This window comes from Chelonoidis abingdonii, chromosome 8 (assembly GCF_003597395.2).
Source record: "Chelonoidis abingdonii isolate Lonesome George chromosome 8, CheloAbing_2.0, whole genome shotgun sequence".
NCBI lineage: Eukaryota > Metazoa > Chordata > Testudines > Testudinidae > Chelonoidis > Chelonoidis abingdonii.
The window spans coordinates 66,035,802-66,062,126 of NC_133776.1; the positions used below are offsets into that span (position 1 = coordinate 66,035,802).

The window sequence follows — 26,325 nt, forward strand, 5'->3', positions numbered from 1 at the left end:
TACACACAAGAGAGTTTCTGCCTATTAAGTAAGATGTTCATACAGAAAAATACAGCCTGGTAAGGTAGGGAATAGGTTTCTCCTATCCCCACCACCATCTCTTGTTCAGGGCTATCGTGAGTCTGATCTACAGGGCTACGCTGAACCAGAAGACATTCCATTTGCAGACAGACAAGGCTTGGGCTGGATTTCCCCCCTCCCCCATCAGGTTTTAGTCTCTTGAACATATGGACTCAGACACTGGAAAAGTAGTATTTACATAACAGTGTGTGTGTGTTAGAAAAGCAGATACCAAAATACATTAATGAGCATCTGGTTTATGCTTCAGTTTCTCTCTTGCGGTTTAGAAGGACCAGCATTCCCATGAGATAATAAAGGGCATCCTCCTCACCAGCCCCCATCAAAAAAGGGAGAAGTGAAGATCTCTGACTACATCAAAGCTTATGCACCCCCACCTAGGCAATGCCAGGGCCCAGAAGTCCTCACTGACTCCCACATGCAAGGCACCGAGTTAATGGAGTCCCGATCTCTAGGGCCAGAAAGAGGCCAGCAGGCTCCCTGCAGGAGCTTGAAGGAAATGTTAGCAGCAGCAGAGGTCAGTCTCATGCTTTTACGGATCTGTGAGGTCTTGGATAAAGGCAGCAAGGAGAGCGAGAAACCTGAGTGAGAGCTACTGGAGTCACCTGACTGCTCTCTACTCAGTTCCCAGCCATCCAAGGCCAGCAGCAGCACTTCTATGGGTTCAAGATAAGTCTCGTATAAGGCAGTGGGAGTAATGCATTCCTGGAAATACCATCTCAACACCGTGCACACACAGCCAAAGCTAACATCTGTGGCCCTCACTCCTGCCCTTTGAATTTAGTTACTTCTTCTTCCTCCAGGGGGCTGTCTGAGCTGTCTGAGAAGAATTCCTCCTGGTTGTACTGCTTTACCCTGGACTCCAAGACAGTGATGCGCTGTTTGAGCTTCTGCTGGGCAGCATTGTACTCAGTCAGGAGCCGGGCAAAACGGGTGTGCAGCGTGTTCAGGTGGGACTCCAGCCTCTCCAGCTTCTGCTCAGTGTCCTTCCCTTCCGAGCTCTCTGCAGCCGCAGACTCATCCAGAAGCCCTTCCTTGATCAGGATCTCCCGGCCACGCTCCTCCAGGACCCGCTTGGCATCAGGGTACTCAGTCACTGCTTCCATCAAGTCATCCTTCGACAGGCAGAAGAGATCGGAGTAGCCAAGGCTTCGGATGTTGGCCGTGCGCCGGTTGCCCATTTTGCTCCCTTTGATGTTGAGGATGCTGATCTCGCCAAAGCAACTTCCTGTGGTGAGTAAAGCGTACTGAGTCACGCCATCTTCTGCCACCACAGCCAACTTTCCCTCCTTGATGATGTACATCTCCTTGCCAATGTCCCCCTTCCGGCAAATGTAATCTCCTGGGCTGAAAACCTGTGGTCGAAGCTTCAGCACTAGCTCCACCAGCAGACCAGCCTCACAGTCCTGGAAGATTCTCACTTTCTTCAAAGTCTCCAGGTGGACGTTGATGGCAATCTCCGCCCTCAGCTTGTCAGGGAGGTTCTTAAGGACCTCACGCTCATCCACAGCCTTCTTGTTGGTCCACAAGTAGTCAAACCACTTGATAACTTTGGCCTCCATGTGCTTGCTGACCTTGCGGAATTGCATGTAGTGCTTGATGGCATCTATCTTGGCCTGGAACTCTGCCCTGGTGGCATTCATGTTGGAGATCATGGAGCCCACATTCCCGACGATGGTGGCGAAGATCAGGACACCAATGAGGAAGTCAACAATGACAAAGAGGTACTCCTCATCGCGCTCCGGGGGCGGGGTCTCCCCAATGGTAGTCAGGGTCAGAGTGGACCAGTAGAGGCAATAGACATATTCTCTGGCGAGATAGCCATACTCAGGGTCGGTGATATTGGGGTACACCCAGGTGTCTGACCCAAACCCAATGGCCTTGGAGATGGCATAGTAAATACAGGCATTCCAATGGATGATTATCAGGATGTAGAGAACCAGGTTGCTGATCCTGAAGATATTTGGGTAGCTGGTTCTGGTCTCGGTCCGGTCGAAAAACTCAAACATGCGGGAGAAGTGCAGCAGCCGGTTGAAGCGTAGTTCAGGTTGATGTAATCCCACTGCAAGGTAGGCCAGGTCTGTTGGCAAGATAGAGAGGACGTCCAGCTTGAATTGTAAGGTGGTGATGTAGTTATCACGTAGCTTCTTCGGGTCCCTGACCAGCAGACCCTGTTCCAAAAAACCTACCAGAGAAACAAGGGGAAGAATTATCCTGGCTCAGGTATGTTTGTTCTCCTGGATTTGGGGTTGCATTCAACCAACATACACATATAGTAATTAAAATATTTCTAATTCCACCTGATCTGCTCAGTCTACAAGCCTTTGCCAGCCCTCGAGCGCTTCACCTGGAAAAAGCCACAAAAAGGTATTACTTAGGGATTTACTCTGATGACACAGAGATAGGAGGACATACTGATGTTTCTGCCCTGCATATACTGAATTAGATCAGAGCTCTTCAGTGACAGACAGAAATTGCAAAGCAGCCAGCTACGTTCTGGGAACATTAAATTCTACCGTTTTTCCATTTAGATTACTCATTAACTTAACAGATACCAAACCAGAGACATAGACCTAAAGCTGTGCCCGAATACTAATGGTCATGTGGGTAATTTTGTACAATTATTCATAGGTGAAGTTAAAAGCTGTGGATGATGAATCTTTCATTTTGAAACTTAGTCTATTTTACAGAGCTTTTAATGAGATTCTTTCTCCAGAGGCCATTTCCTGCCAGCTAACACCAAGGCATGGATTAAGCCAGTGGCTCTCAACCTTTCCAGACTACTGCACCCCTTTCAGGAATCGAATTTGCCTTGTGTATCCCCAACTTCATCTCACTTAAAAATGACTTGCTTACAAAATCAGACATCAAAATACAAAAGTGTCACAGCACACTAGTACTGAACAAGTGCTGACTGGTTTAATTTTACCATAGAATTATAAAATAGATCAATTGGAATATAAATATTGTACTTACATTTCAGTGTATAGATCAGTATAAACAAGTCATTGTCTGTATGAAATTTTAGTTTGCACTGACTTTGCTAGTGCTTTGTATGCAGCCGGTTGTAAAACTAGGCAAATACCTAGATGAGTTGATGTACCCTTGGGGGTACGCAGAGGTCTTCCGTGGGGTACATGTACCCCTTGTTGAGAACCACTGGATTAAACCACTCGTCCTAAAGGAGCACCAGATCAGGCCAGCCCCTCACAGCTTATATCAAATCTCGGGTAATGACATTAAAACAAACCCTTCCCAGGCTAGGCTGCCTCTTCTGCTCACCTGTGCGCAGCCGAATGACAATATCGGCAACGTAGATACAGTCCGAGACATAGTCCAGCACCAGCCAGTGGATCCAGTAGTCCCTCTGGAGGGCACTGAAACAGGACCTGCAGGAGAAGCACATGGCAGTAATTAGAGCAGAGGGTGTTATCAAGATACCGAAACCAACTCAACCCCATCACCTATACTGAACAAAGGTGGATACTGGGTTCTTACAGGCTGTGGTGTCCCAGTGGGCACCAGGGCTGATCTCTGACAATTGCCAGCCATTCCCTCGCTCCTCGGAAATTAAGTCCATCATATCTGGGACATTTGCCTTCCATTAAGCTAAGCAGTAATGGTACGGAAACTGCCTCCCACACGCAACAGCACAATGCTGCTCCACCACCCCGCACTCAGTTGTTACCAACCCAGCACATACAGCCAACCTAGCTGGAAGAGGCTCTGCCTTTCCAGAGCCATGACAACAGAAAAAATGTGGGTTTTTTGCCGTTGATGCAACAAGATCAAGCACTTCCCCTCTGCCTTCTCATGACCAGGGATGGTCTGCCTCAGTTACCCTCCTTGGACTCCTCACATATTCCCAAGACATTCACAAGTCCAACAGATGCCTTTCTGGGCGTCTGGCTTTTTAGCATAAAGTTCAAAAATGAACCCAAGAAGACTTCCACCCTGGCCTTACTCCCAGCACAACCCCATCTCCCCATGGTACCATCTCTTACTTCTCTCAGAGCCATTGGATGAGATGCAAGGCCTGGCCTGCTTTCTTTGCCTGCCTCCCCAAAAGGAAAGCAAAACTTCCAACCCGGGCTTTCTACCCAGCCACAACTCCCTCCCAGAGGGACCACTGCAGGAGATACTCTTCCTGCAACTTCACTCTACAGTCACCGCCCCCCAGCTGTCTACTGGCCACTGCTTCCCCCCACCACACCTCCAATTTAGACATATGACCACCTCTCACATGATCTAATTCATCCTCTCTGCACTAGGAGGCAAATCGGCTGTATCACAGGTGGGTCGAACCCTCTCTCCCTTTGAATGGGCCAGCCACCCAGTGACAAGCAGCCTCAGAAACAAACAATGCAAGACATAAGCCAGTTTTCAGCTGGCCGATGCTAGTCTCAGAGATAGCATCTGTGGTGGTAGAAGGGTTACAGAACAGAGTTGCCCTGGAATGCTCCCTACTCACCTTGCCACGAGTATACACCAGTTGTAAAGGACGGGCACTGCAATGACAAGCAGCCAGTGGTAATACCAGTCTTCTGCAGGATCCACCACAAAGAGCTCCCATTTCTTCCTGAAAATAGAAACCGAGGCAATGAGGGCATCAGAGACTGCATGTGATTAATGGCACAAGCAGCATCAATTATAGCTTGGTTTAATTATCATATCGAGCACTGAAACTCTTCCATCTAAAAAGCACTAAGCACCTGCCAAGATTGCTCAGTTAACCATCCCCCACCCAACACCCCTTTGCACTAGATAAAAAATGAGCTCACTCAATTTATAGATGGGGAAACTGAGGCACAGAGCAGCTAACTGACTTGCCCAAGGTCATGCAGAAAGTCAGTGGCAGAATCAGGAATTTGATTTCCAAACTGCTGTTGCCATCACTAGACAACATGATCTCTCATATAGAATGTTGGGACAATATGTGTCAGTATAATAGATGCAGCTCTGAGATAGTTTATAACTCTAGCATTGATTAGGGCAGAGTGAAATGCATGTCCATGCAGTTTAGGGGCATACAAGGCACCACACTAAGGAAGGAAGTGGGTTGCTGTGGCAGCTAGTATTATGGAATTGCCATTTCCGTTCTGCTGTACGCTGCCTGCAGTCTGCTCACTGAATTGCTGGGTCCAGCCTTTGAACTGTTCCCAAGCATTTGATCCTGTTTATCTAGGGACTGAGCAGTAAGATGTGTGTGCTGCAATTGCTAGATTTCACTGGAGGAGAGAGGGGACAGAAACTCTGCTTCCCAACTGATAGGCTTGTCTCTCTTTCACTCTGTGCCAAGAGGACAAAATTCCCCCCAGCCTTTGAGTTTACAAAAATCCCTCCAAGAAACAGAAAACAACTCATTTGCCAACAAATTTCACTGTTTTCCATGTGGCAATTGCCAGTTCCCTCACCCTCCAGTGCTGCTTCTACCACCTTCAAGACCAGCATCTTCTGGCCTTTTGTTTACGCCTCTGGTTTTGCACAGCACAGGCATCGTCAGCAGGAATGCACCGAGCTTTGGGAATAACGCATTTGGCAAAGCCTGGAGAGCAGGTTCTCACATGGTTTTGGTAGGGCCACAACGGTGATTGTTCAACATGGCTCCAAAAATGGGTCAAGAGTTTTCAGAGAAACAAACTGTCTTCTACTGTGTCTACACATCACATAGCTGATCTCAGAGACAGCTAAGCCACCAGCTCCCAAACTGTGGGTCATGACCCCAAATGAGGTTGTGCCATCAGCAGATGGGGTTGCACTGATCCCTATTGTGGACATAGGTGCTGGAACTAGGGATGCTGCCACATCCCTGGGCTTGAAGTGGTTTCCATTATATACAGGGTTTATAGTTTGGTTCAATGGCTCTCAGCACCCCCACTGTACAAAATTGTTCCAGCACCCCTGAGTGTGGAGGACACCATTTTGCTCTGTACATCGCATATGGCGCCTGCAGGGTCACGATGTATGGAGGATACTATTTTGCTCTATGAACCCCTGGTGGTCATCATGGATCAGTCAGCCCCAAGGGGAAATAATTGCTTGAGGATGCCGAAATGCTGCATCACAACATCACATTAGTGACAATGTCATGACAGGTATTGGCTTGATTTCTGTCCCCAATCTCTGGCCAATGAGATATTTCTCCCTAGAAAATGATGGAAATGGGAAACCCCCACCCTTAGTTATCCCTGTATGCACCAGGTGGCCAGGGAACCCATCCTGAATTTTGTGGGACTATCCTGAATTTACAAATCGTCAAATGGACTAATGGCCCCACATAACTACAGGCTGACAAACATGTAACAACCACCATCTTTGCCATCCTGTCATATAACATTATGGTGACATTTTGTTGCACCACAACAAGCAGATGCAGACAGATTTTGCCTGCAAACCAAATCTCAGCAAGGTGGCAGCCCCCTGTCCAGAGCTCATTCTGGTTGAAGAATCTCACTGTACCCCTTCAGAATATACTCCAATTCCATCTCTCTGTATTCAAGTTCTAAGCCTATTGCCTCTGATAATTAACAAGATACCCTTAACCTCGCAGGGCAGAACATTTTCTTCTCTGCCTATTAAAGTCTCAGATACAAGCCTCTGATATTTTTCTCCTGCAGAAAACAATCATTTCTCATGTTCTAATTACCATTTGTAATGGAGGGGTCCAGACTAGTCAATGAGCTTTGCCCTTTAATTACAGAGAGGAAGAAAAGCCAGGTTACTGCTTTTCACCATGTGAGTGTGTGTAGAGCAGATGAAAGGACTGGATTTGAAAGAGCGTTTGAGAGAACTAGCCCTCACAAAGTATGTTCTGGAAGAAGACTTGGGCAAGGAACACACTTCCCTTCCTCTCCTGCAGATGATGAAACAAGACTTGCAAATACAGCATCAGCCGGGTGACTCACTCACTTTGTCAAAATCCTCTGGGAAGTTCCTCCTGGAAGGAGCTACTGCTGATGAGAGGTAGCTGGACCTAATAGCTGGAGTTTGGGTTGGGGAGCTGGGAGACTAGAGACCATTTCAAACTTTGCCTCAGACTTCCCATTTGAGCTTAAACACTCAAAACCAGGGGCTGTCAGCCAGGGGATCGTGAACAGCCACACTGCCTTCCCATATTGCAACATGGAAGAGTGGTCATGGCTAGATCGGAAGTGGGTCCTAGTATAGAAAAGGGGGCCACCATATGAAAAAGATAGCAAACCAGTGCTATAAGCCCTAGTTTTGCCCTTCTGTAAAATGGGGACAACAACTTACAGACCTTTATAAAGTGCTTTGAGACCCTGTGATCAGAATGTGCCAGCTGTGAGCATTGTGGCAGATATAAGTGATTAGTGTAAGGGTCTAGTACAGAATCAGGGATGGCATGTGAGACTAGACAGTGAGTAAAGGGTACGCACCAACTACAGGTGCAGGTGTCCACGTTTGGGCAATGGATCAGGCACAACTTGTATACACTTTCCCTACCAGGGCCCAGTACCAGCTTCCAAACACTAAACACACTGATACCAAACTGTTCAGAAACACAGTTAACCGAGCTGGGTCTGGTCCTCTGACATAGCACAGCATGGTGACCCCAGTCACCTCTAGTTCATGCAACCATCCTGCTTGTATCAGTGCACACTGATCACTTAGCCCCCTTCATCGTGGGAAAGAGGAGCCCAGAGGGTGGGGGGAAGAGGTCTATCTCCACATACAAGAAACATTTCCCTTTCTGCCAAGACGTTTTAGAGAAAAAAACTCTACTTTTTGCATTTGCTGCCATCGTTTTCTTGGTCCCCTTGGGCGTTGCCATCTCCTTCGGTCACCATCTGCAGCTCCGGCCCATGAAACCGCTCGAGAAACGAGTCTGGTCTTTGCTCCTCCTCCCGCAAGCCTTTGTTAGCCCAGTCTCTGAGCACCACGACCAGACGGACTATCCTGACCAGGGAGAGAAGAAGTCAGAGTCAGGAGTCTGTGCCATGACAGAAAATAACACATTCCCGGCCAGCACATTGTTCAGAGGCATCACTGTGCGGTCCCAAGTGCAGTTGCATGGGTGCTGGTGGACTGTGCACACCTAAGCCAAATGCCTATTCTAAACCATGGACATACAGCATGAGCACCCTCCAGCCCCCTGGGCTCACTTGCTCGGCATTCTAGCCCTCCACACAGCTGGACACACTTACTGCATGCCAGGTGAACAAGTACAAAAAACAGCAAGTCTGAATCCAAGATCTTCAACCCCTGTAAAGCCAATGGGATCCGGTGTGGTGCCAAACATCCCCAACTCCCACTGAAAGCAGCAAGACAGGAGAGAGCTCAGCTCAGCAAAGGATTAGGCCCTAAGCCAGGAAAACATCACCTCTTCAGGGGGTGAATGAAAAGGCCACAGATGTAACAGAGCCCACTTTGCCGAATGCGGCTGGAAAAGGATTTGCCAGAGGTGACAGGTTAATACTTCACTTTGTAAGCACAGACCAGCTGCGCCCAAACATACTGGTCATCTGGAACCCCACACAGACCCTGCAAAAGCAGTGGTGGTTGAACAGTACTCAGTGCTCAACCCTTCATCCTCCACCTGGCTACATTCCACAGGCACGTGTACCTGGACAGAGCTCCTCTCCCTTGGAAGGTGGAGCGGCCTGGCTGATCTGCATTGTCCAATGCAGCCACCCTCTGCAGCTCCGAGGAGGTATCATCACCTGCAGACAGGGCTCTGCAGAAGAGAAAAGAGATCAGGATAACTCTCTGCTTGCTCAGTGTCCACCACCAGTTACATTAGATGAACTAGACCCTGAGGGAAGAAGAGAAGTGACCTGACATCATCAAGATCCTGCCCTCCTGCTTCCCAGCCCTCTGCTCCTTGACATGTGCAATTGCCTAGGGTCCCCAAGTTAATTCAGACATGGACTTCCCCCTCACACACCTCTGCTAGAACTACTTGCATCTGACGAAGTGGGTATTCACCCACGAAAGCTCATGCTCCAAAACTTCTCTTAGTCTATAAGGTGCCACAGGATTCTTTGCTGCTTCTGCTAGAACTGTTATTTCAGTCCTTGATTTCCTCCACTCAGCCTGGAGAGGTTGTTCATGCTAATATCATCTCCTCAGTGTTCCCCTGCAAGCATGTGAGCCCACTTGGCTTTCTGTGGAGAATAGGGTGGGTGTCCAGGAGGAGCTGGAGTAAAGTGACCAGGCTACTTGCACAGTGAGACCTGGATTTCCCTTTGGATACTCACTGGTTTCACCAGCCCCTGGGGTGTGTTCAATGCTAAAGCCCTGATTCTGAGAGGGAGGATGGCCCAACGATTAGGGTGCTAGCCTGTGATTCAGGGGACAGGCGTTCAAGTCCTTGCTCCTCCAGAGACAGCCGGTGTGATCCTGGGTAAGTCACTTCGCTTTCCGTGCCTCCGTCCTGATCTGTACAATAGGAATAACCGCACTGCCCTGCCTCGCAGACGTCTGCGAGGGTAAATACATTAATCATTATGAACTGCTCAGATACTAGCATATTATTGTTACTCTTCCTCCCTGGCTCTACAGAGCACAGAAGTCCTTGGCTCCTCTCACAGTTTGCCCCCACCTCTCTCTATCTTCTGCTAGGTCGGCCACCAGGCTGCACACCACAAAGACAGGCTCAGTCGGCCTGCCTTCCAGCATCCTAACCATGTGCCCTGCCCACTGAAATCACTGGGGCTTCTTCACTACATTTTCTATTCTTGATCCAGAGACCTCGCGCAGGTCCCTGTTAGATCTTCTGCATATGTCAGTCTCCCTTACTGGCCCCAAAATTCATCTCAACACTTCATTTTTAAAGATAATTAGCATTTTTCTTCCTTCTTAGTCAGTGCCCAGGCTCACATCCGTATAAAACTACCATCCTCGTGCATCTAAAGCTTGGACTCTCTCAGTAGTAGTTTGGAGCTGAACATTCCCTGCCGAGCAAAGTAACAGGTATTCCCGCTCTGTAACTCGGCCTTACTTTCTTCTCCTACCAAACTGTTCATGGGCATCAGTGTGCATAGGTACTGAATCTGTCTAACTTGTTACTATTTCAATGGGGGCGTATAAGTATCTAAGACAGATAGCACCTTCAATGTTATTGACTACAGTAGGAGAGGTTGGGACCTCTCAGCAGCATTCCCCAAAGCTCCAATACATTTTAAGTAGGTGGTGTATGCACCTTTTTCTAACACAGGGCACATACTGTCGGCATTGCCTGACCCACACAGAGCCTTCCTGGGATCTGCCCAATGCCTCAGCCAGGACTGGAACTCCAAATCTAAACCTCATCCCTCAGGCTCCTACCTGGATTCTTCCTGCAGGACCCACCACTCTCTGACCTGAGAGAAAACAACTGAGTCTTTATCTTCGGGAGCAGCATTAACAAGACACTATCTGGTCTGCCTGCCAGGCTGAGCCAGCAGAATAGCTCTGCTCCCCCTTCAAAACTGGGTGTCCAAGATACACCTACACACACACACACATACTTTTCCCATATCGACTAGAGGTTCCCTATACCACTCTGGTTGCTTTCAGTTTAAGTTCCCCTAGATCTGGGTTGTGCTGTCCAGATCCCTCTATTATGCCATGCCTGAGAAGGCCAGATACCTCCCGAAGGAGTCTGAGGCCCATCTGTCCTTTCACCCCTACTAATAGACTCCCCTTCTCTAGCAGACCATTCCTGTTCCAAACTGAAGAGCAGCCTGACCTGCTGGGGCCAAGCTCAGTCCGCTCCGGATCATCTTCAGTACTGGTTGTGACGGACAACTGGGGAGGGTGGCTGGCAGGTGAATTCTTCAGACCATTACTCTGTCCCTTCATCCTCCATGTGAGAAAGCCACTGGCATGAACCCTGCCCCAGGAAGCAAGAAAGAGCAGAAAATAACTAAGATCTGAAACATATGGCACACACATTACACACTCCATGCAGGGTTGTCCCCAACCCCCTGTACACAGCACTCGTGAAGGCTTCTGCTGTTGGAAGAGGATGCATCCAAGAACAAAGGCTTTGCTGACCCGGGTCATACTAAAAGGGCATTCCCCGTTGTGCCTCCAGCAGTAGCCTCTACTGGAGGAAGATGAAAATTACCCACGATCCATTTCACGTAGGGTTGCCAGGTGTCTGGTTTTCGACCGGAATGTCCAGTCAAAAAGGGACCCTGGCGGGCCGTTAGCAGTCCTGTTGGCAGTGCAGCGCTGGCCCGGGGCTAAGGCAGGCTCCCTGCCTGCCCTAGCTCCACGCAGCTCCTGGAAGCAGCCACCAGGTCCTTGCGGCCCCTAGGCGCATGGCCAGCCAGGAAGGCTCCATGTGCTGCCCTCACCCCAGTATTGGTTCCATAGCTCTCACTGGCCAGGAACCACAACCAGTAGGAGCTGCACAGGTGGCACCTGCAGGCCCGAGGGCTGTGCGCAGAACCTCCCTGGCCACCAACACACCTAGGAGCTGCAGGGACCTGACGGTCGCTTCCTGGGAACCATGTTAAGTGCCACAGGGACCCCAAACTCCAAACCCTCTCCCACACCCCAAACCATTGCCCCAGCCCAGAGTCCCCTCCCACATCCAAACTCCTTTCCGGAGCCTGCGTCCCATACACACACCCCAACTTCAACCTCCTGCCCCAGCTCTGACCCTCCTCCTGCACCCTAAACCCTTCATCCCCAGCCAGGGTCCTTACCCCTGCACACACACCCCACCTGGAGCCCCCTCCCACACCCTGAACCCCTCATTTCTGGCCCAACCCAGAGCCTGCACCCCCATCCCAGAGACCATACCACCTGCACCCCAATCCCCTGCCCCATCCTGGTGCCCTCTCCTGCACCCCAAACCCCTCATTCCCAGCCCCACCCCAGAGCCCACATCCCCTCCCACACAAACTCCCCATGCCAATCCAGGGAAAGTGAGTGAGGGTGGAGGAGAGTGAGCAATGGAGGGAGTGGGGATGGAGTAAGCAGGGGCAGGGTGGGGGTGTTCAGTTTTGTGCCATTAGAAAGACGGCAACTCTAATTTCATCATCACAGGCAGCTATCCCAAACCAGGGTTTTGTGAATAAATCTCATCATGTACTATCCACATGCAGGCTTGGGGTTAACCCACGGGGCTGGAAACAGGAAGTCTGGGTTCTAGACTCCCCAAGGGGCTGTCAGCAAAGTAGTTTCTCTCTGTGCTTGGCAGTTTCACCATCTGTAGTCTATCAGGAACCACACTTACTAGCCTGTCTCATGGGACCTGGCTGGGAGTGGTCTTTTGACCATCTTTTAAAAGCACATGCATCTCCTGACAAGGGAGCAAGTGTATATGTGTACAGAGAGATCACATGAGGCAGAGGAAAAATTGTCTCCTCTCTCTCCTCTGTACTGATCTTTCCCTATTTCTCCCCCATTTTCCTCTTCCTTAATCTCTGCCTCTCTCTCTCTCTCTCTTCCTCCCTGCCCCCATCCCCTTTTGCTCCACTCTGCCTCTTCCATGCCTCCCTCCCTTCTCCCCTCCCCCTCCCTCATGGCCTTTCACTGTGCTGTGTGAATGGAAAGATGCTCTCGCACTAGCTCTAATCTTTGCACCGTTACCAGGGTGATGGCATCAACATCAAGCACTGCCCTAACAACAGGTGCCAGCTGCTCCAGGGGCTGCAACCTCAGCAAGGTAATGAGGCCCCCCTGAGGGAGCGTGCAGAGAGGAGCAGCTGCTTCAACCCCCCACCCCCTTGTGAATACTCAATAGTTAATGAAAGCAGAAGACTCCAGGCAGTGAAGAAAGTCAAAGCTACCCTGTCACTGAGGTACTGCTGAAGACCTGTCTTGCAGCCAGAGCTGGCAGCACCTGGTACCTGTTTGCTTACAAAGAAACCTGACCTGCAGGGCAGCACAACAGCCCGGAAGTTTGCCCAGCAAGCCACGAGCCTCATCAGGCACAAGTTCTCTGCTGCGTTTGAAATTAAGGCTAGTCATTAAAATGGGCCTTTCTGAGCCTCTGACTAGCAGCTGTCAATGCCTTGCTCCAGATAGCAGCAGGGAAACCATAATAGATACATGAACAATGTTGCAGAGTTGTTAGAGCAGGGGGTCTCCAGGTTTATCATGGTGCGCACCACATCTTAGTAGAGAGACTACTGCCTTCCCCCCAGTCACGACTCCAGAATTTCCCTGTGGCAACCACAGCACCAGGATTCTTTTAATGCAATTTAGCACCTGGAAACCAGGAAGAGACTCAGCCCAGCTCTCCCGATCAAGTGCCCCATAGACCAGCTCTGTATTAGACAGTAACAGCTTGTTTTATTTCTAGGGGGAGGAGGGAAGATTTTATGCTCCCCCAGAATAATCCCCAATTCACCTTTATAATGCACCCAGGGCTAAGTTTTGTCCCCTTGTTCACTCAAAGTTTTAGTGCAGTGTCTCATAGGCGGTCAATTCAGCCCCTTTGAACTGTTTAAATATCTAGGCAGACTCAGTGGGTGGAGAAGTTTGTCCTTATACATGACTAACTGGGCAGAGTGGAACTATCTGCCCATGATATAGAAGCAAAAACAGGTCTTAAGATGCACAGAGTGAATGAACCATTCCAGAGAACTCATATTCAAGTGGGTCCAAGCCCCCCCTCCCTTACATAATAATACCAATTGAACCAATGATGGCTCAAGGATTGTGTAGCTGGACAGAGCCCACGGTGTTGTTTACTGGTCCTTAAATAAACCTCTGACTGGCACAGAATCTCAGATCCTCCAGAATAAAAACTCCACATCCTCAAATGAATTGGGGAACAGCCCCAGGTGGACCCAGCCCTATCTCAGGTAGCATGGAGGCAGGAGATGCAGGACCTAAGGGATCTGACCGTGCCCGGCAGCTTTGCTCTCCTTCTGCTACCCAGCAAGTTATGACATCTGCCCCCAGACTCAGGAGATACAGTTCAGTTTAACTAGGGGCCCAGCTAAAGAACAGGGCAACTGCTCCAATTCAAGCAGATGCTTGGAAGTAGCATCTCAGCTGGCTCTGCTGTTTCATCTTTTCCAGGTCCTGCAGCACACTGCTGAAGTCCTCGTACATCACGCCCCTCCCCAACACACCTGAGTCCTGACTGGGGCAGTCACTCTCTGCTGAGGCTGCCTACGAATGAGCCAGGTAGTGCCAATTCTGGTTTCTTCGGTATGAACACCTGTCTCTTAGGAATGGAACCGAAAACACAAAACTCACATTGCAGAGGCCACCGTACAGGAGCTTAGACATTAAAAAAACCTCCACACTCTCCTACAAAGTTCTGGAGCCCTCCAGTCTCTTAGCAGAGAGAGTAACGTTCCAGTGGGGCAGGGTGCAAACTGGTTTCCAAGTGCTAACGTCCTGCTCCCACTGCCAGTATCTCCCAGCATTATTTCCCAGTCAATGTTACTGTGTCCATTTCACACTGACCCAGGAGCTTTAGGATCCGTGCTCTCTTAGAATATTAGGGTTGGAAGAGACCTCAGGAGATCATCTAGTCCAACACTCTGCTTGGAGGAGGGCCAGCACCAACTAAATCATCCCAGCTAGAGCTTTGTCAAGCTGGGACTTAAAAACCTCCAAGGATGGAGGTTCCACCACCTCCCTAGGTAACCCATTCCAGTGCGTCACCACCCTGCTAGTGAAATAGTGTTTCCTAATATCCAACCTAAACCTCCCCCATTGCAACTTGAGAGCATTGTCCCTTGTTCTGTCATCTGCCACCACTGAGAACAGCCTAGCTCCATCCCCTTTGGAATCCCCTTTCAGGTAGTTGAAGGCTGCTATCAAATTCCCCCCTCACTCTTCTCTTCTGCAGACTAAATAACCCCAGTTCCCTCAGCCTCTCGTAAGTTATGTGCCCCAGCCCCTTAATCATTTTCATTGCCCTCCGCTGGACTCTCTCCAATTTGTCCACATCCCTTCTGTAGTGGAGGGACCAAAACTGGACGTAATACTCACCAGTGCCGAATAGAGGGAAATAATCATTTCCCTCGATCTGCTGGCAATGCTCCTACTAATACAGCCCAATATGTTGTTGGCCTTCTTGGCAACAAGGGCACACTGCTGACTCATATATAGCTTCTCGTCCACTGTAATCCCCAGGTCCTTTGCTGCAGAACTGCTCCTTAGCCAGCTGGTCTCCAGCCTGTAGCAGTGCATGAAATTCTTCCTTCCTAAGTGCAGGACTTTGCACTTATCCTTATTGAACCTCATCAGATTTCTTTTGGCCCAGTCCTCCAATTTGTCTAGGTAAATCTGTACCTACCTCTCCCAGCTGCTTAGTGTCATATGCGAACTTGCTGAGGGTGCCAATAGAGACCCAGCTTTGGTGCTCAGGCACTTCCCTTCCAAGACAGCAGGCCAGAAGCAGTAAATCAGTGAGGTGAGTCAGTCCTGAGAAGGAAGAAACTCCTCACCCCACTCCACAAAGGTCATCCTGGCTGAGTTAGGACCCCCCTAAGGGATTAGCAGGGAGCCCCCCCCCCACCCCCACCACTCCTCAAGAAGAAAAATCTTGTCATAATGTAGACCTCATCTCTCCCTGTGAGCACAAAATGGGGAGGGGTTTATTTCTGGAGGATTGTGAATTCGTCCCTGCACTTCTCAAAACAGGGTCCTGGACTCAGTCACCTGCCATGCACTACAGAATTCACAGACCATTCTGCAGCTCAGCTGGACATGTGGGCATCTGTTGCCATTAGGGCAGTCAATTAATCTCAGTTAATTCACGCAATTAACTCAAACAAATTAATCATGATTAATAGCACTTATAACAATAGAATACCAATTGAAATTTATTAAATATTTTGGATGTTTTTCTACATTTTCAATATTAATTTCAATTACAACACAGAATACAAAGTGCACAGTGCTCACTTTATATTATTATTTTGATTACAAATACTTGCACTGAAAAACCAATTTTTTTTTCAATTCACCTCATACAAGTACTGAAGTGCAATCTCTTTATCATGAAAGTGTAACTTACAAAGGCAGATTTTTTTGGTTACATAACTGCACTCAAAAACAAATAAGTGTAAAACTTTAGAGCCTCCAAGTCCACTCAGTCCTACTTCTTATTCTGCCAATCACTAAGACAAACAAGTTTGTTTACATTGATGGGAGATACTGCTGCCTGCTTCTTATTTACAATGTCACCTAAAAGTGAGAACAGGCATTTGCATGGCACTTTTGTAGCTGGTGTTGCAAGATATTTACATGCCAGATACACTAAACATTCATATGCCCCTTCATGCTTTGACCCCCATTCCAGAGGATATGCTTCCATGCTGATGATTCTTGTTAAAAAAATAATGTGTTGATTAAATTTGTGACTGTACTCCTTGGGGGGAGAATTGTATGTCTCCTGCTCTGTTTTACCCTCATTCTGCATATATTTCGTGTTATAGCAGTCTCAAATAACGACCCAGCACGTTTGTTTTAAGAACATTTTCGTAGCAGATTTGACAAAAAATGCAAAGAAGGTATTGATGTGAGGTTTAAGAATCTGAAGTGACGTCCAAAATCTGAGAGGGACAAGGTGTGGATCATGCTTTCAGAAGTTTTAAAAGAGCAACTCTCTGATATGGAAACTACAGAGCCTAAATCACCAAAAAAGAAAATCAACCAACCTTCTGCTAGTGGCATCTGACTCAGATGATGAAAATGAACATGTCAGTCTGCAATGCTTTGGATCGTTATCAAGCAGAACCCATTATCAGCATGGAAACTTGTCCTCTGGAATGGTGGTTGAAATGTGAAGGGACATATGAATCTTTAGCACATCTGGCATGTAAATATCTTGCAATGCCAGCTACAACAGTGTCATGCAAACACCTGTTCTCACTTTCAGGTGACATTGTAAACAAGAAGCAGGCAGCATTATCTCCTGCAAATTGTAACTAGCCTTGTTTCTCTGAGTGATTGGCTGACCAAGAAGTAGGACTGAGTGGACTTGTAGGCTCTAAAGTTTTACATTGCATTCAAAAATAAAATGGGGTTTTGGAAAATAATTCTACATTTGTAAAGTTCCACTTTCATGATAAAGAGATTGCACTACAGTACTTGTATGAGGTGAACTGAAAAAATATTATTTATAGTGCAAATATTTGTAATCAAAATAATATAAAATGAGCACTGTGTACTTGGTATTCTGTGTTGTAACTGAAATTAATATATTTGAAAATGTAGTAAACATCCAAAAATATTTAAAATAGATGGTATTTTATTGTTTAACGGCACTTTTAATCGCTTTACAGCCCTAGTTGCAATGCATGCTGTACAGATCCGTTTCAGTGCGAAGTGCAGGGGTCGCTAGGGCTGGTCGAACAAGGGAGATGGCAAGCTGAATTTGGCTGCTTCCTTGCTCCTCGGGGACAAGTGCTGCCACTGCCCAAATTGTGCCACTTGCCCAGCAGGTTTCAACTTGTGGATCCACAGTAGGTGTGACTGAAGATACTGTGGGGTTAAGACATCCCTGTTAGCATCACAAAGGCCGTTGGCAAGAGTTGCATTTCAGCGAGGGCCAAGGCTCAGCAGACCGACTCAGAGAGAGGGTGCCAGGCATATGGCCTACAGTGGAAGACCCCTGTAGAGAAGAATGGAAGGAAGCAGAGGGAGCAACGATGAACTGGTTGAGGAAATAGCAAGGGGAGAGTAAAATAAAAGCAGACCAGCGGTAATCCATGGGGACCCTGCCAGCAGTGCGTGAGTGCACGGGTAATACAACAACATTTGGCTATGACTGATTCCTCTCCTTGTCTTACCTACTTGCAGCAGTGGCACCTCTAACACCCCAGAGCTGTGTGCAGCCAGACACTGGGGCCATCCGGCAACTGCAAATGTACATCACTGGAAACTCACACCACCTTCATCGCCAAACACAGGCCCCGGGTGAGATAAAGGAGCAGTTCCAGCAGCACAGAGAGCATCTAGATACACACACAGGTCTGGCACATCTCCTTCAGAAGACATTGGAGAGCAACGAACATCTCATCCAGCAAAGAGCTCAGCCTATTGCCTGTCATGACATTAAGTCATTAATCACAGAATCACAGGACTGGGCGGGACCTCACGAAGTCATCCAGGCCAGACCCCGGCACTCATGGCAGAACTAATTATTATCTAGCATCCTAAGGCAGTTATTTCCCCTCAGGGCTCACCATCAACGATGACCAACAAGGGTTCATTGAGGACACATCTGGAATACTGCATGCACCATAGCGGAGACTTTCTGTAAGGGGTGATGGTAGAACAGAGACTCACAGAGATACCAGGGTCTGACTGGTTCAGAGAGGTTAGTGAAACCACACCTGCAAGAGCTGGACTAAAGGAGATTAAGCTGGAGGACGAGGGAAGAAGAGAGTGGAGGCTTTGGAAGGCTTCACACAGTCTGGAGGGGACAGAGCAGAGAGGAGCTGTAATGCTTAGTCAGAACAGGCAGGTGGGAGTTTAAAGGGATTTCATGGGAATTTCTTGGCACAGAATAAAGCTGATATATAGGACAGTCGGCTAAAGGCAGGAATGGGAGCAATGAGGACAGACTCTTGCACAGTTCAGGGAAGAAGAATTCATGCTGGGTGTATAACTGCTGCCTGAACAATTAGGTATGGGGAAGAAAGGAGGGAAGAACAGGCCTAGTGTTTCCCTGGCCTTCCTTACTTCTGAAGCCACCTACACTTCAGCCAAGGAAATTATACCCAGCTGGCCACAAAGAGCACCAGTGTTATGAAGCCGACATCACAGGAATGTCAGAGTCTGATATGAATACGGTTTGTTGCTAAGCCTCCCATCACCAGAGTAATGGGGGATGGTGCAGGTCAGGGAACTGAGCTGCAATAAGAGGTGTGAAGGGGTGCAGGGCTGGGACTGCGGCAGGTCAGGACTGAAGGGCTTCAGAGTGTGGGGAGGACCCTGCACTGGACAAAGGGCGGGGGCTGTGCTGCAGGTTAGGAATCAGATCTGATGGCAGAGCTTACAATGCCTTACTGTTCTGGGCCTAGTCAAAGGCCGTGCTTTCAATCCCGGATTTGCAGACACTGAGACTCACCCCAGCTTTAGGAACATGGCTGCAGAAGTCCTAGTCACTGGGGGCTCAAGCAGGGGCGGCTCTAGGCAGCCTGCTGGAGGTCCGCTGAAACTGCGGGACCAGCGGACCCTCTGCAGGCAAGCCGCCGAAGGCAGCCTGCCTGCCGCCCTTGCGGCAACAGGCAGAGCACCCTCAGTGCTTTGCCGCCCCAAGCATGCGCTTGGCTTGCTGGTGCCTGGAGCCGCTCCTGGGCTCAAGTCAGAGCGGGGATGGAGCTCAACCACTAATGAGATGAGAGAATTGCTGCGTCAGCCACTGCTCCCCCAGACCAGTCATACAGGGGACAGCTGCAGGGAGTGAAACTCCCACAGGACAAGACATTTTATAAAGAACCCAGTCAAACTCTTTGCGGCAGAAATGAGGCAGCTCGGTAATAATTAATGAGCACTGTCTCCTAACCTGGTTATTGGGATATTTACTGGAAGATTATATCGGCTTTAAACTACCAGTGTTGTTGGGAAACAAGCAGTAAGACAGAACAAAGACTCAAGACAAAACACCTCTCAGCACACGCTTGTGGGTTGTTACAGGACAATGGCAGAGTCATTGGCCAGGAAGAGACTGACTCAACCTGCCAACGAGCCCACCAAACTGTTTTTAGACAGCAGGGCCCAAATGCCTGGGAACTCCAGCAGAATAGCAGTGACTCTCTCACAGGATAGTAGGGCTGTAGGTAAGATAAAGAGGCATGTATGTTGACTACGTTGTTTTAAAATCCTTTTCTCTAAATGTTTTATTCCTACTGTTCAGATTAAACAATACTTTGGTTTAAGCAGACCCTCTGGTCAGTCTAGTCACCAGAGATCAGAGACCTCTGCAGGGCAGAACTGCAAGTGTTGAGCCTAGTCGGACCTGGTGAGTAAGCACAGTCAATACACACAACGTGCTGCAGCCCAGGGCCCGGTCTGAGAGTGGGAGATTCATGGGATTCTGGCCCAGGAGAAGAAGGCCCAAGTCCTGAAACCTGAGGGGGTGAATTCAGAATCCATGAAGGGGATGAGGTGCAGCTAGCCCCATAACTGGGACACTCTTCGCAGAGGTTTCTCATTCCCTATTAAATCCAGAACACGTCTCAGCAGAGATGGGCCCTTGACCACATTGGTAGGAGGAATGGGCAGTTCCAGCCCTGATAACCTTCAGGGCTCTTGGCAGCTGGATGGGTCACCTATCACTGCCCTTGTGACCAGACCACTGCAGCTCATAATAGCAGATTAGACCCTGGTTAGGGGGATGTTGTCAGAGCTGTTCTTACCAGAGGGCTGAGCAACTGAAATTCTCACAATTGCTCAAGAGACCACAGATCCCTAATGCAGTCACAGGGCAGAAACCAAACTTGAGGCACCTAAAGGAAGGCTGTAGTCTTTTTCTGCCCAGCTTAGCTTTAAACTATATATATATATACACACACACACACAGATATACCTGTCTCATAGAACTGGAGGGACCCCAAAGGGTCATCGAGTCCAGCCCCCTGCCTTCACTAGCAGGACCAAGTATTGATTTTGCCCCAGCTCCCTAAGTGGCCCCCTCAAGGTTTGAACTCACAACCCTGGGTTTAAGCAGGCCAAACTCAAACCACTGAGCTATATCTCCCCTGTACACATGTATCCACAGTGGGCAAACTCCTGGGTACTCCACTCCACTCCACTGCAAGTAATGTATACAGCATGCAGAGGTGCTGATAATAGATAAGTATGGAGTGGACACACCACAAACGATGTGGCAGCTTAAAAAGAAACTCCATGGAGATACAGGCACGCGCACTGAAATGCACAAAGACCCATGGACAATAGCCACCAGTACACATGCACTAACAGTGAGGTATTCCCTTAACACCACACATTCCTACATTAAAGACAGGCTGCATGGACATCATTATATATACCAGGGGTAGGCAACCTATGGCACGGATGCTGAAGGCAGCACGCGAGCTGATTTTCAGTGGCATTCACACTGCCTGGGTCCTGGCCACTGGTCTGGAGGGATCTGCATTTTATTTAATTTTAAATGAAGCTTCTTAAACATTTTAAAAACCTAATTTACTTTACATACAACAATAGTTTAGTTATATACTATAGACTTATAGAAAGAGACCTTCTAAGAACGTTAAAATGTATTACTGGCAAGCAAAACCTTAAATTAGAGTGAATGAATGAAGACTCAGCCCAGCACTTCTGAAAGGTTGCCAACCCCTGATATATACACACAAATTTCTCATTTACATATGCACCATACACTAAATAATATGCATATAGATTATATACAGGAAACGCTTATGCAGCATGCAGAGGAGCTGAGCACATGCATACATACATGCATGCAGTGCATTATAAACTGAACTTCTTTGTCTACAAAGAAAACATACGTAGCAACATACAACAGAGGGACAATGAGATCCACTCACACCCAGTCATAGGCATACAGAGTGCAATGCATCTGGCATATGTACACATCCAACTATGCATGATGAGTAGATTCATAGATTTTAAGGTCAGAAGGGACCATCATGATCATCTAGTCTGACCTCCTGCACATCGCAGGCCACAGAACCTCACCCACTCCTATAATGGACCCCTAACCTCTGGCTGAGTTACTGAAGTCCTCAAACTGGGATTTAAAAACTTCAAGTTACAGAAAATCCACCATTTACATTAGTTTAAACCAGCAAATGACCTGTGACCAATGCCACAAAGGAAGATGAAACCCCTCAGGATCTCTGCCAATCTGACCCAGGGGAAAATTCCTTCCCAACCCCAGGAACAGCCCAGGTTGGTCTTACAGCCACTAAGCATATGCACACTGTGAGATGGGGGAACAACCACATATGGGACACTCTGGGGGCAGAATAAGTCCTTGTACTTACTAATCAGATGTCCCGCGCAGCGTCTAGTGACAAAACTCAGCCTCAGAGCAGCCTTTGCTAGTACAAGCGATTTGCTCCACTTGGCTCAGCCTCTCCGGTGCAGTGCCATCTGACCCAGTCACTCGCCTTCAAGTTCCTATCTCAGTGCAGAAGGTGGATCCAGCAAACCACATACAAACATGTTATCTCCAGGGGCAACCAGGAGCTGACCGGGAATTCATCACCCCAAAAATTTTCAGCAGCTTCTAGGACTGAACTAATTTAGGATTTTAATTCCACATACTGATTTGAAAAGAAACAGCTCTGTCCCTGTTCCAAGGTGCTGCCTTTTGCCTGGGCTCAGAAGCTCGGCCAGTAGCCCATGGGGCAAGGCTCTAGCTTATAGCCAAGAAATGAAGTAAACTTGAGATGCAAGGGGTTGGGGCAGATGCCCCCGACAGTAGCGGAAGGGTCTCTGAGCTGCTCTGAGCTGATCTCTCTCTCCCCCTGCTATAGTGTGCGCATCCCCTGCATGGTCCCAAAGCGCTAGGTGTACTTCACAGGCATTAATCACAGATGGCTTTGTGTCTGGGGAATGAAAGGGGAGGAGAGATAAAAGCTCTCCCCCTCCCAACCCCCCTTCTGATACCACTGGGCTGGGACTGCTCTACTTCCCAGCAAATTCCCACTCGTCTTCCATCTGCGTCTGATTGAGTCTCCACCTGCCTGGAAAGAACACAGGGGTATCCATTGTCTTCCTTTTCCCTGCCCTCCTATGATGGGAGGTGAGGAGGCAGGCATTTCACAAAGCATTCAAGGAATAGCGTGGCGGGACAGAATAGCCATCCAATACACCTCCCTAGCAATTCTGGTACGAGGATCTCCAAGCACTTCACAAACCTTCATGAATTAACCCACTCAGCCACTCTGTGCCTCACAAGGATGTTAAGTGACTCACCCACTAGTTCCAAGACCCAAAGAGGACCTCTGTGTAAGCTCAAAAGCTTGTCTCTCTCTCTCCCCAACAGAAGTTGGTCCAATGAAATATGACCTCCTTTACCATGTCACACTGAGCCAGAAGACTACAGAATAAACTGGGACTAGAACCCTGACTAGAACCCAAGTCCCACCTCTGCACAGCACCTCCTGCTGGCTTCCATCAATACAGCATGGGATACGGCAATCAGACATAGCACTAATATTTTTATTTCCATTGTGTCCCTGCCATGCTACAGCTGTCACTCGGCCTCAAAACCACAGGAAAAGGCCAATATTTTAGTATTATATGCCTCCATCACCACTTCAGGCATGCACTTACACAGACGGGAGCAGGAAGTGAAATCTGACACACGAGATTACCAGGGAAGTGAACAGGTCGGGGTGGAGAGCATCAGGAGGACAGATTTATGTGGGAGACATTTCATGAGGCCATCTTTTCAGGGGGTATTAGAGCTTTTCAGAGGCCATTGTAATGAGAGACAGTGGGGGCAAGAGGGAATTTTCCGTTTGCAACTCAGAGCATCTACAGCCCGGAGGTTTATATAAAAGGGGTATTTTATCCAATCCCCAACTATGTTTAAACATCTGTAAGGTGCAGTGGCTAATTACTTGGCTAGATCAGTTGGTTGCCACCTCTTACAGGAGTCTCATAATATTTGGTGTTTCTCTAAAAGTCCTAGGCTCTGGTGTTATGTGATTACATGAAAAGTCTCAGCTTGCATTGAAAACCAAAGAGTCTCTAGCCATTATGGTTGCAGAGCAAACCTTGAAAATGTGAATCCTAAAGGCTGAAAACCCAAAAGGCAAATGAAAAGAATCCAAAAAGTGTACTACAATGATTCTCAAATCTTACGATTTTGGGGGCCTAATTAATGGGTTTCTGCATGTCTCAAGTTGGTAATAGTGCTAAATTTATGCCTTTGCCCATGATGCCTGCCTCAAGCTGGCCTAGGTTGGCAATTCCATCAAAGATTACCTCAGTGCCAATCCCACTATCCCACAAAGCAGAGCTGGGCTGAGGGGTGTGAACAGAGCAAGCACTAGCTAACCATGCTTAACATCTAAATTCTGGTCTCATGCCACAGGCTCTTTACCTGGCACCAGAGGAAAAGCTTGAGCAGCTGAGACCTGCCCCTTCACCCAACTCATTTCATGGGTGAAGGAATGCGGTGTGGCAACAGTAACACACTAGCAGTTAAGCCCTCATTTTTGCCACTCCTTGCTCTTAGATTGCCCTGTTTTTTAGCACCTTGTGGCAGCAGGAGTCTCGCATATGAACAGCGAAGATGCCCTTGGGACCACGAAGGATGAAGCTGATGCTCCTCCTCTTTATGCCAGCACGGTGAAGGAGAGAGACAAGGGAATCAGACACAGAGCCTACAGACACCTAGCGAAGCTTCATGGGAACTTCAGAGGCCTGTTTGTTTCCATTCCTGTGAGTCGTGGCCAGGGCTGGCTCCAGGCCCCAGCAAGCCAAGTGCATGCTTGGGGTCACCTATGCACGGGGCGCTGCCTCTGCGGTTGTGGAACACCGCTGCGCGGCAGCGCTCTGGTGACTCTCGTCGGCATGCTGGGAGGGTCGCTTGGTTCCGTGGCTTCTAGTGGCTCAGTCGGGCCGCATGCGGGACGGTCTCACCGGAGCCGCAGGGACCCAACGGAACCTCCGAGGCCGCCTGCGGGAGGTCCACTGGAGCCGTGGGACCGGCGAGCGGCAGAGCGCTCCCTGCGGCGTGCCGCCGTGCTTAGGGCAGCGAAATGGCTAGAGCCGGCCCTGGTCGTGGCCAAGCAACTGCCCTGAGCACCTCTGTCACACAACCTGCTTCAAGCTTCCCCTTCCCACCAGCCTCTCCAGGGAAGCATCATTACAGACAGGGAAACTGAGGCACGAGGGTTAAGTGACTCACCTGAGGCCACTGTGGAAATTGTGCTAGCAACTTCCCAAAAGCCAAGGACAGTCTCTTTCTGCTACAGAAAAGCTGCCTCCATTCAAGGGCTCAGGAGCTCATCATGGACAGTGGCAGCCTGCCAGATGGCCACAGTTCCCTGGCAAATCATTATGGAAAAGGGTCAGCAAGAGCAGCAGAACAGGACTTACCTTACCAGAACAACAGTGGCTTAGCCAGTCTCGTCTCCCATCTCTGATGGAAAGGATACCCCGAGGAGAAGGCGACTGCTCCTCACCTGGAAACAGCAGCAGCATTACCAAGCAGCCTCCAGCCATGAATTCCCCATGGCCATTGGCTTGTGTCATTTCTTTTATTTTACACCGGTTGGCCAATTTCACCAACATGCTCTTATGCAGTCAGGATACTGAACATCTGTTAAATGCGTGGCTACAATACCCAGTGCAAGGTCACAGCCCTGCAGCCACCAGGAAACTTCCTGATTGTTCCTACCCAGGTTGATATGGTGAGTGCAGGAGTGCAAATAGGGCGGTACCCTCCAGTACACAATACCAGACAGAGATTTTTAGCAGGTACAGGGTACTGGAAAGACTTGGGGCTTCTCCCTCACCCCCAGGAGTTGAGATGGGACTGTGCGCTGTTCCTTTGAGGAGCAGAACATGGCTAGGGAGGGCATTCATTCTTTAAATGGATTTAACAGCACACTACATATGCTAACAAACTTAAACAAAGCCTTTGTTTAAGTTTGTTTGTTAGCATATGTAGTGTGCTGTTACCTTGGTCAGGAGTCCTCAAGATGGTAGGGGATGGTGGGGGGACGGATTCTGTTTCTCCCCCTTGGTCTGAATTATCCATGATATTCATACTGCATCACATCAATTCCAGATCATTAGAGGAAAGCCTCTGCTTGCACTGACCAGAGGATGTTTGGATTCTGATATCAGCCCAGTTCTGCAGCCTGACAGGAATCAGGTGTTGCCCTCAGTGTACGCAGAATTCTTCTTTGCAGCCAAACTAGTCTAACATGCATTTTGTTAACTGGAACTGGAGCACCAAAACAAAGAAAATAAATGCCTCATTTTCCAGCTTTATGGGAGAGAGAACTATAAGCGAAGATTTAGGAACTTGGCACCTAATCCTGTAAACCAGGGGTCTCAAACTCAATTTACCTTAGGGCCAGTGCCAGTCCTCAAATCCTCCCAGTAGGCCAATGTCACTCATGCCACCCAGAACCCGCCCCGCTAAAACTCCACACACCCGCACCTGCCTAAGGCTCTGGGATGGAGTTTGGGTGGGGGAGGTGGTCTGGGGTAGGGGATTGGGGTGCAGGCTCTGGGAGGGACTTTGGATGCAGAAGGGGTGAGAGGCTGGGCTCTGGGAGGGAATTTGGGAGCTGGAGAGGGTATGTGGGGAGGGGGTCAGGGTGCAGTGCTTACCTGGGGCTCCAAGGCGGGGCAGGCACC

At 48.8% G+C, this 26,325-nt stretch overlaps 1 protein-coding gene across 4 annotated transcripts; it reads right to left on the reverse strand.

The window, feature by feature from the left end:
• Positions 1-249: 249 nt before the first annotated feature.
• CNGA2 (cyclic nucleotide gated channel subunit alpha 2) lies at positions 250-25,900 on the reverse strand. 4 transcript variants are annotated; one of them, XM_032772221.2, is made up of 9 exons: positions 25,780-25,900; positions 25,054-25,139; positions 24,208-24,285; positions 10,769-10,912; positions 8,663-8,773; positions 7,822-7,995; positions 4,550-4,657; positions 3,361-3,467; positions 250-2,263 (listed from the first exon to the last, which is right to left on the reverse strand). In XM_032772221.2, the coding sequence occupies exons 4-9, from the start codon at positions 10,879-10,881 to the stop codon at positions 840-842; spliced, it is 2,037 nt and encodes a 678-aa protein (XP_032628112.1). In that variant the 5' UTR covers positions 10,882-10,912; positions 24,208-24,285; positions 25,054-25,139; positions 25,780-25,900; the 3' UTR covers positions 250-839. The 4 variants fall into 4 exon arrangements, with proteins under 4 accessions (XP_032628112.1, XP_032628113.1, XP_074924818.1 ...); XM_032772222.2 differs by lacking the exon at positions 24,208-24,285; XM_075068717.1 differs by lacking the exons at positions 24,208-24,285; positions 25,054-25,139; positions 25,780-25,900 and adding an exon at positions 21,981-22,112.
• Between the last annotated feature and the right edge of the window lie 425 nt (positions 25,901-26,325).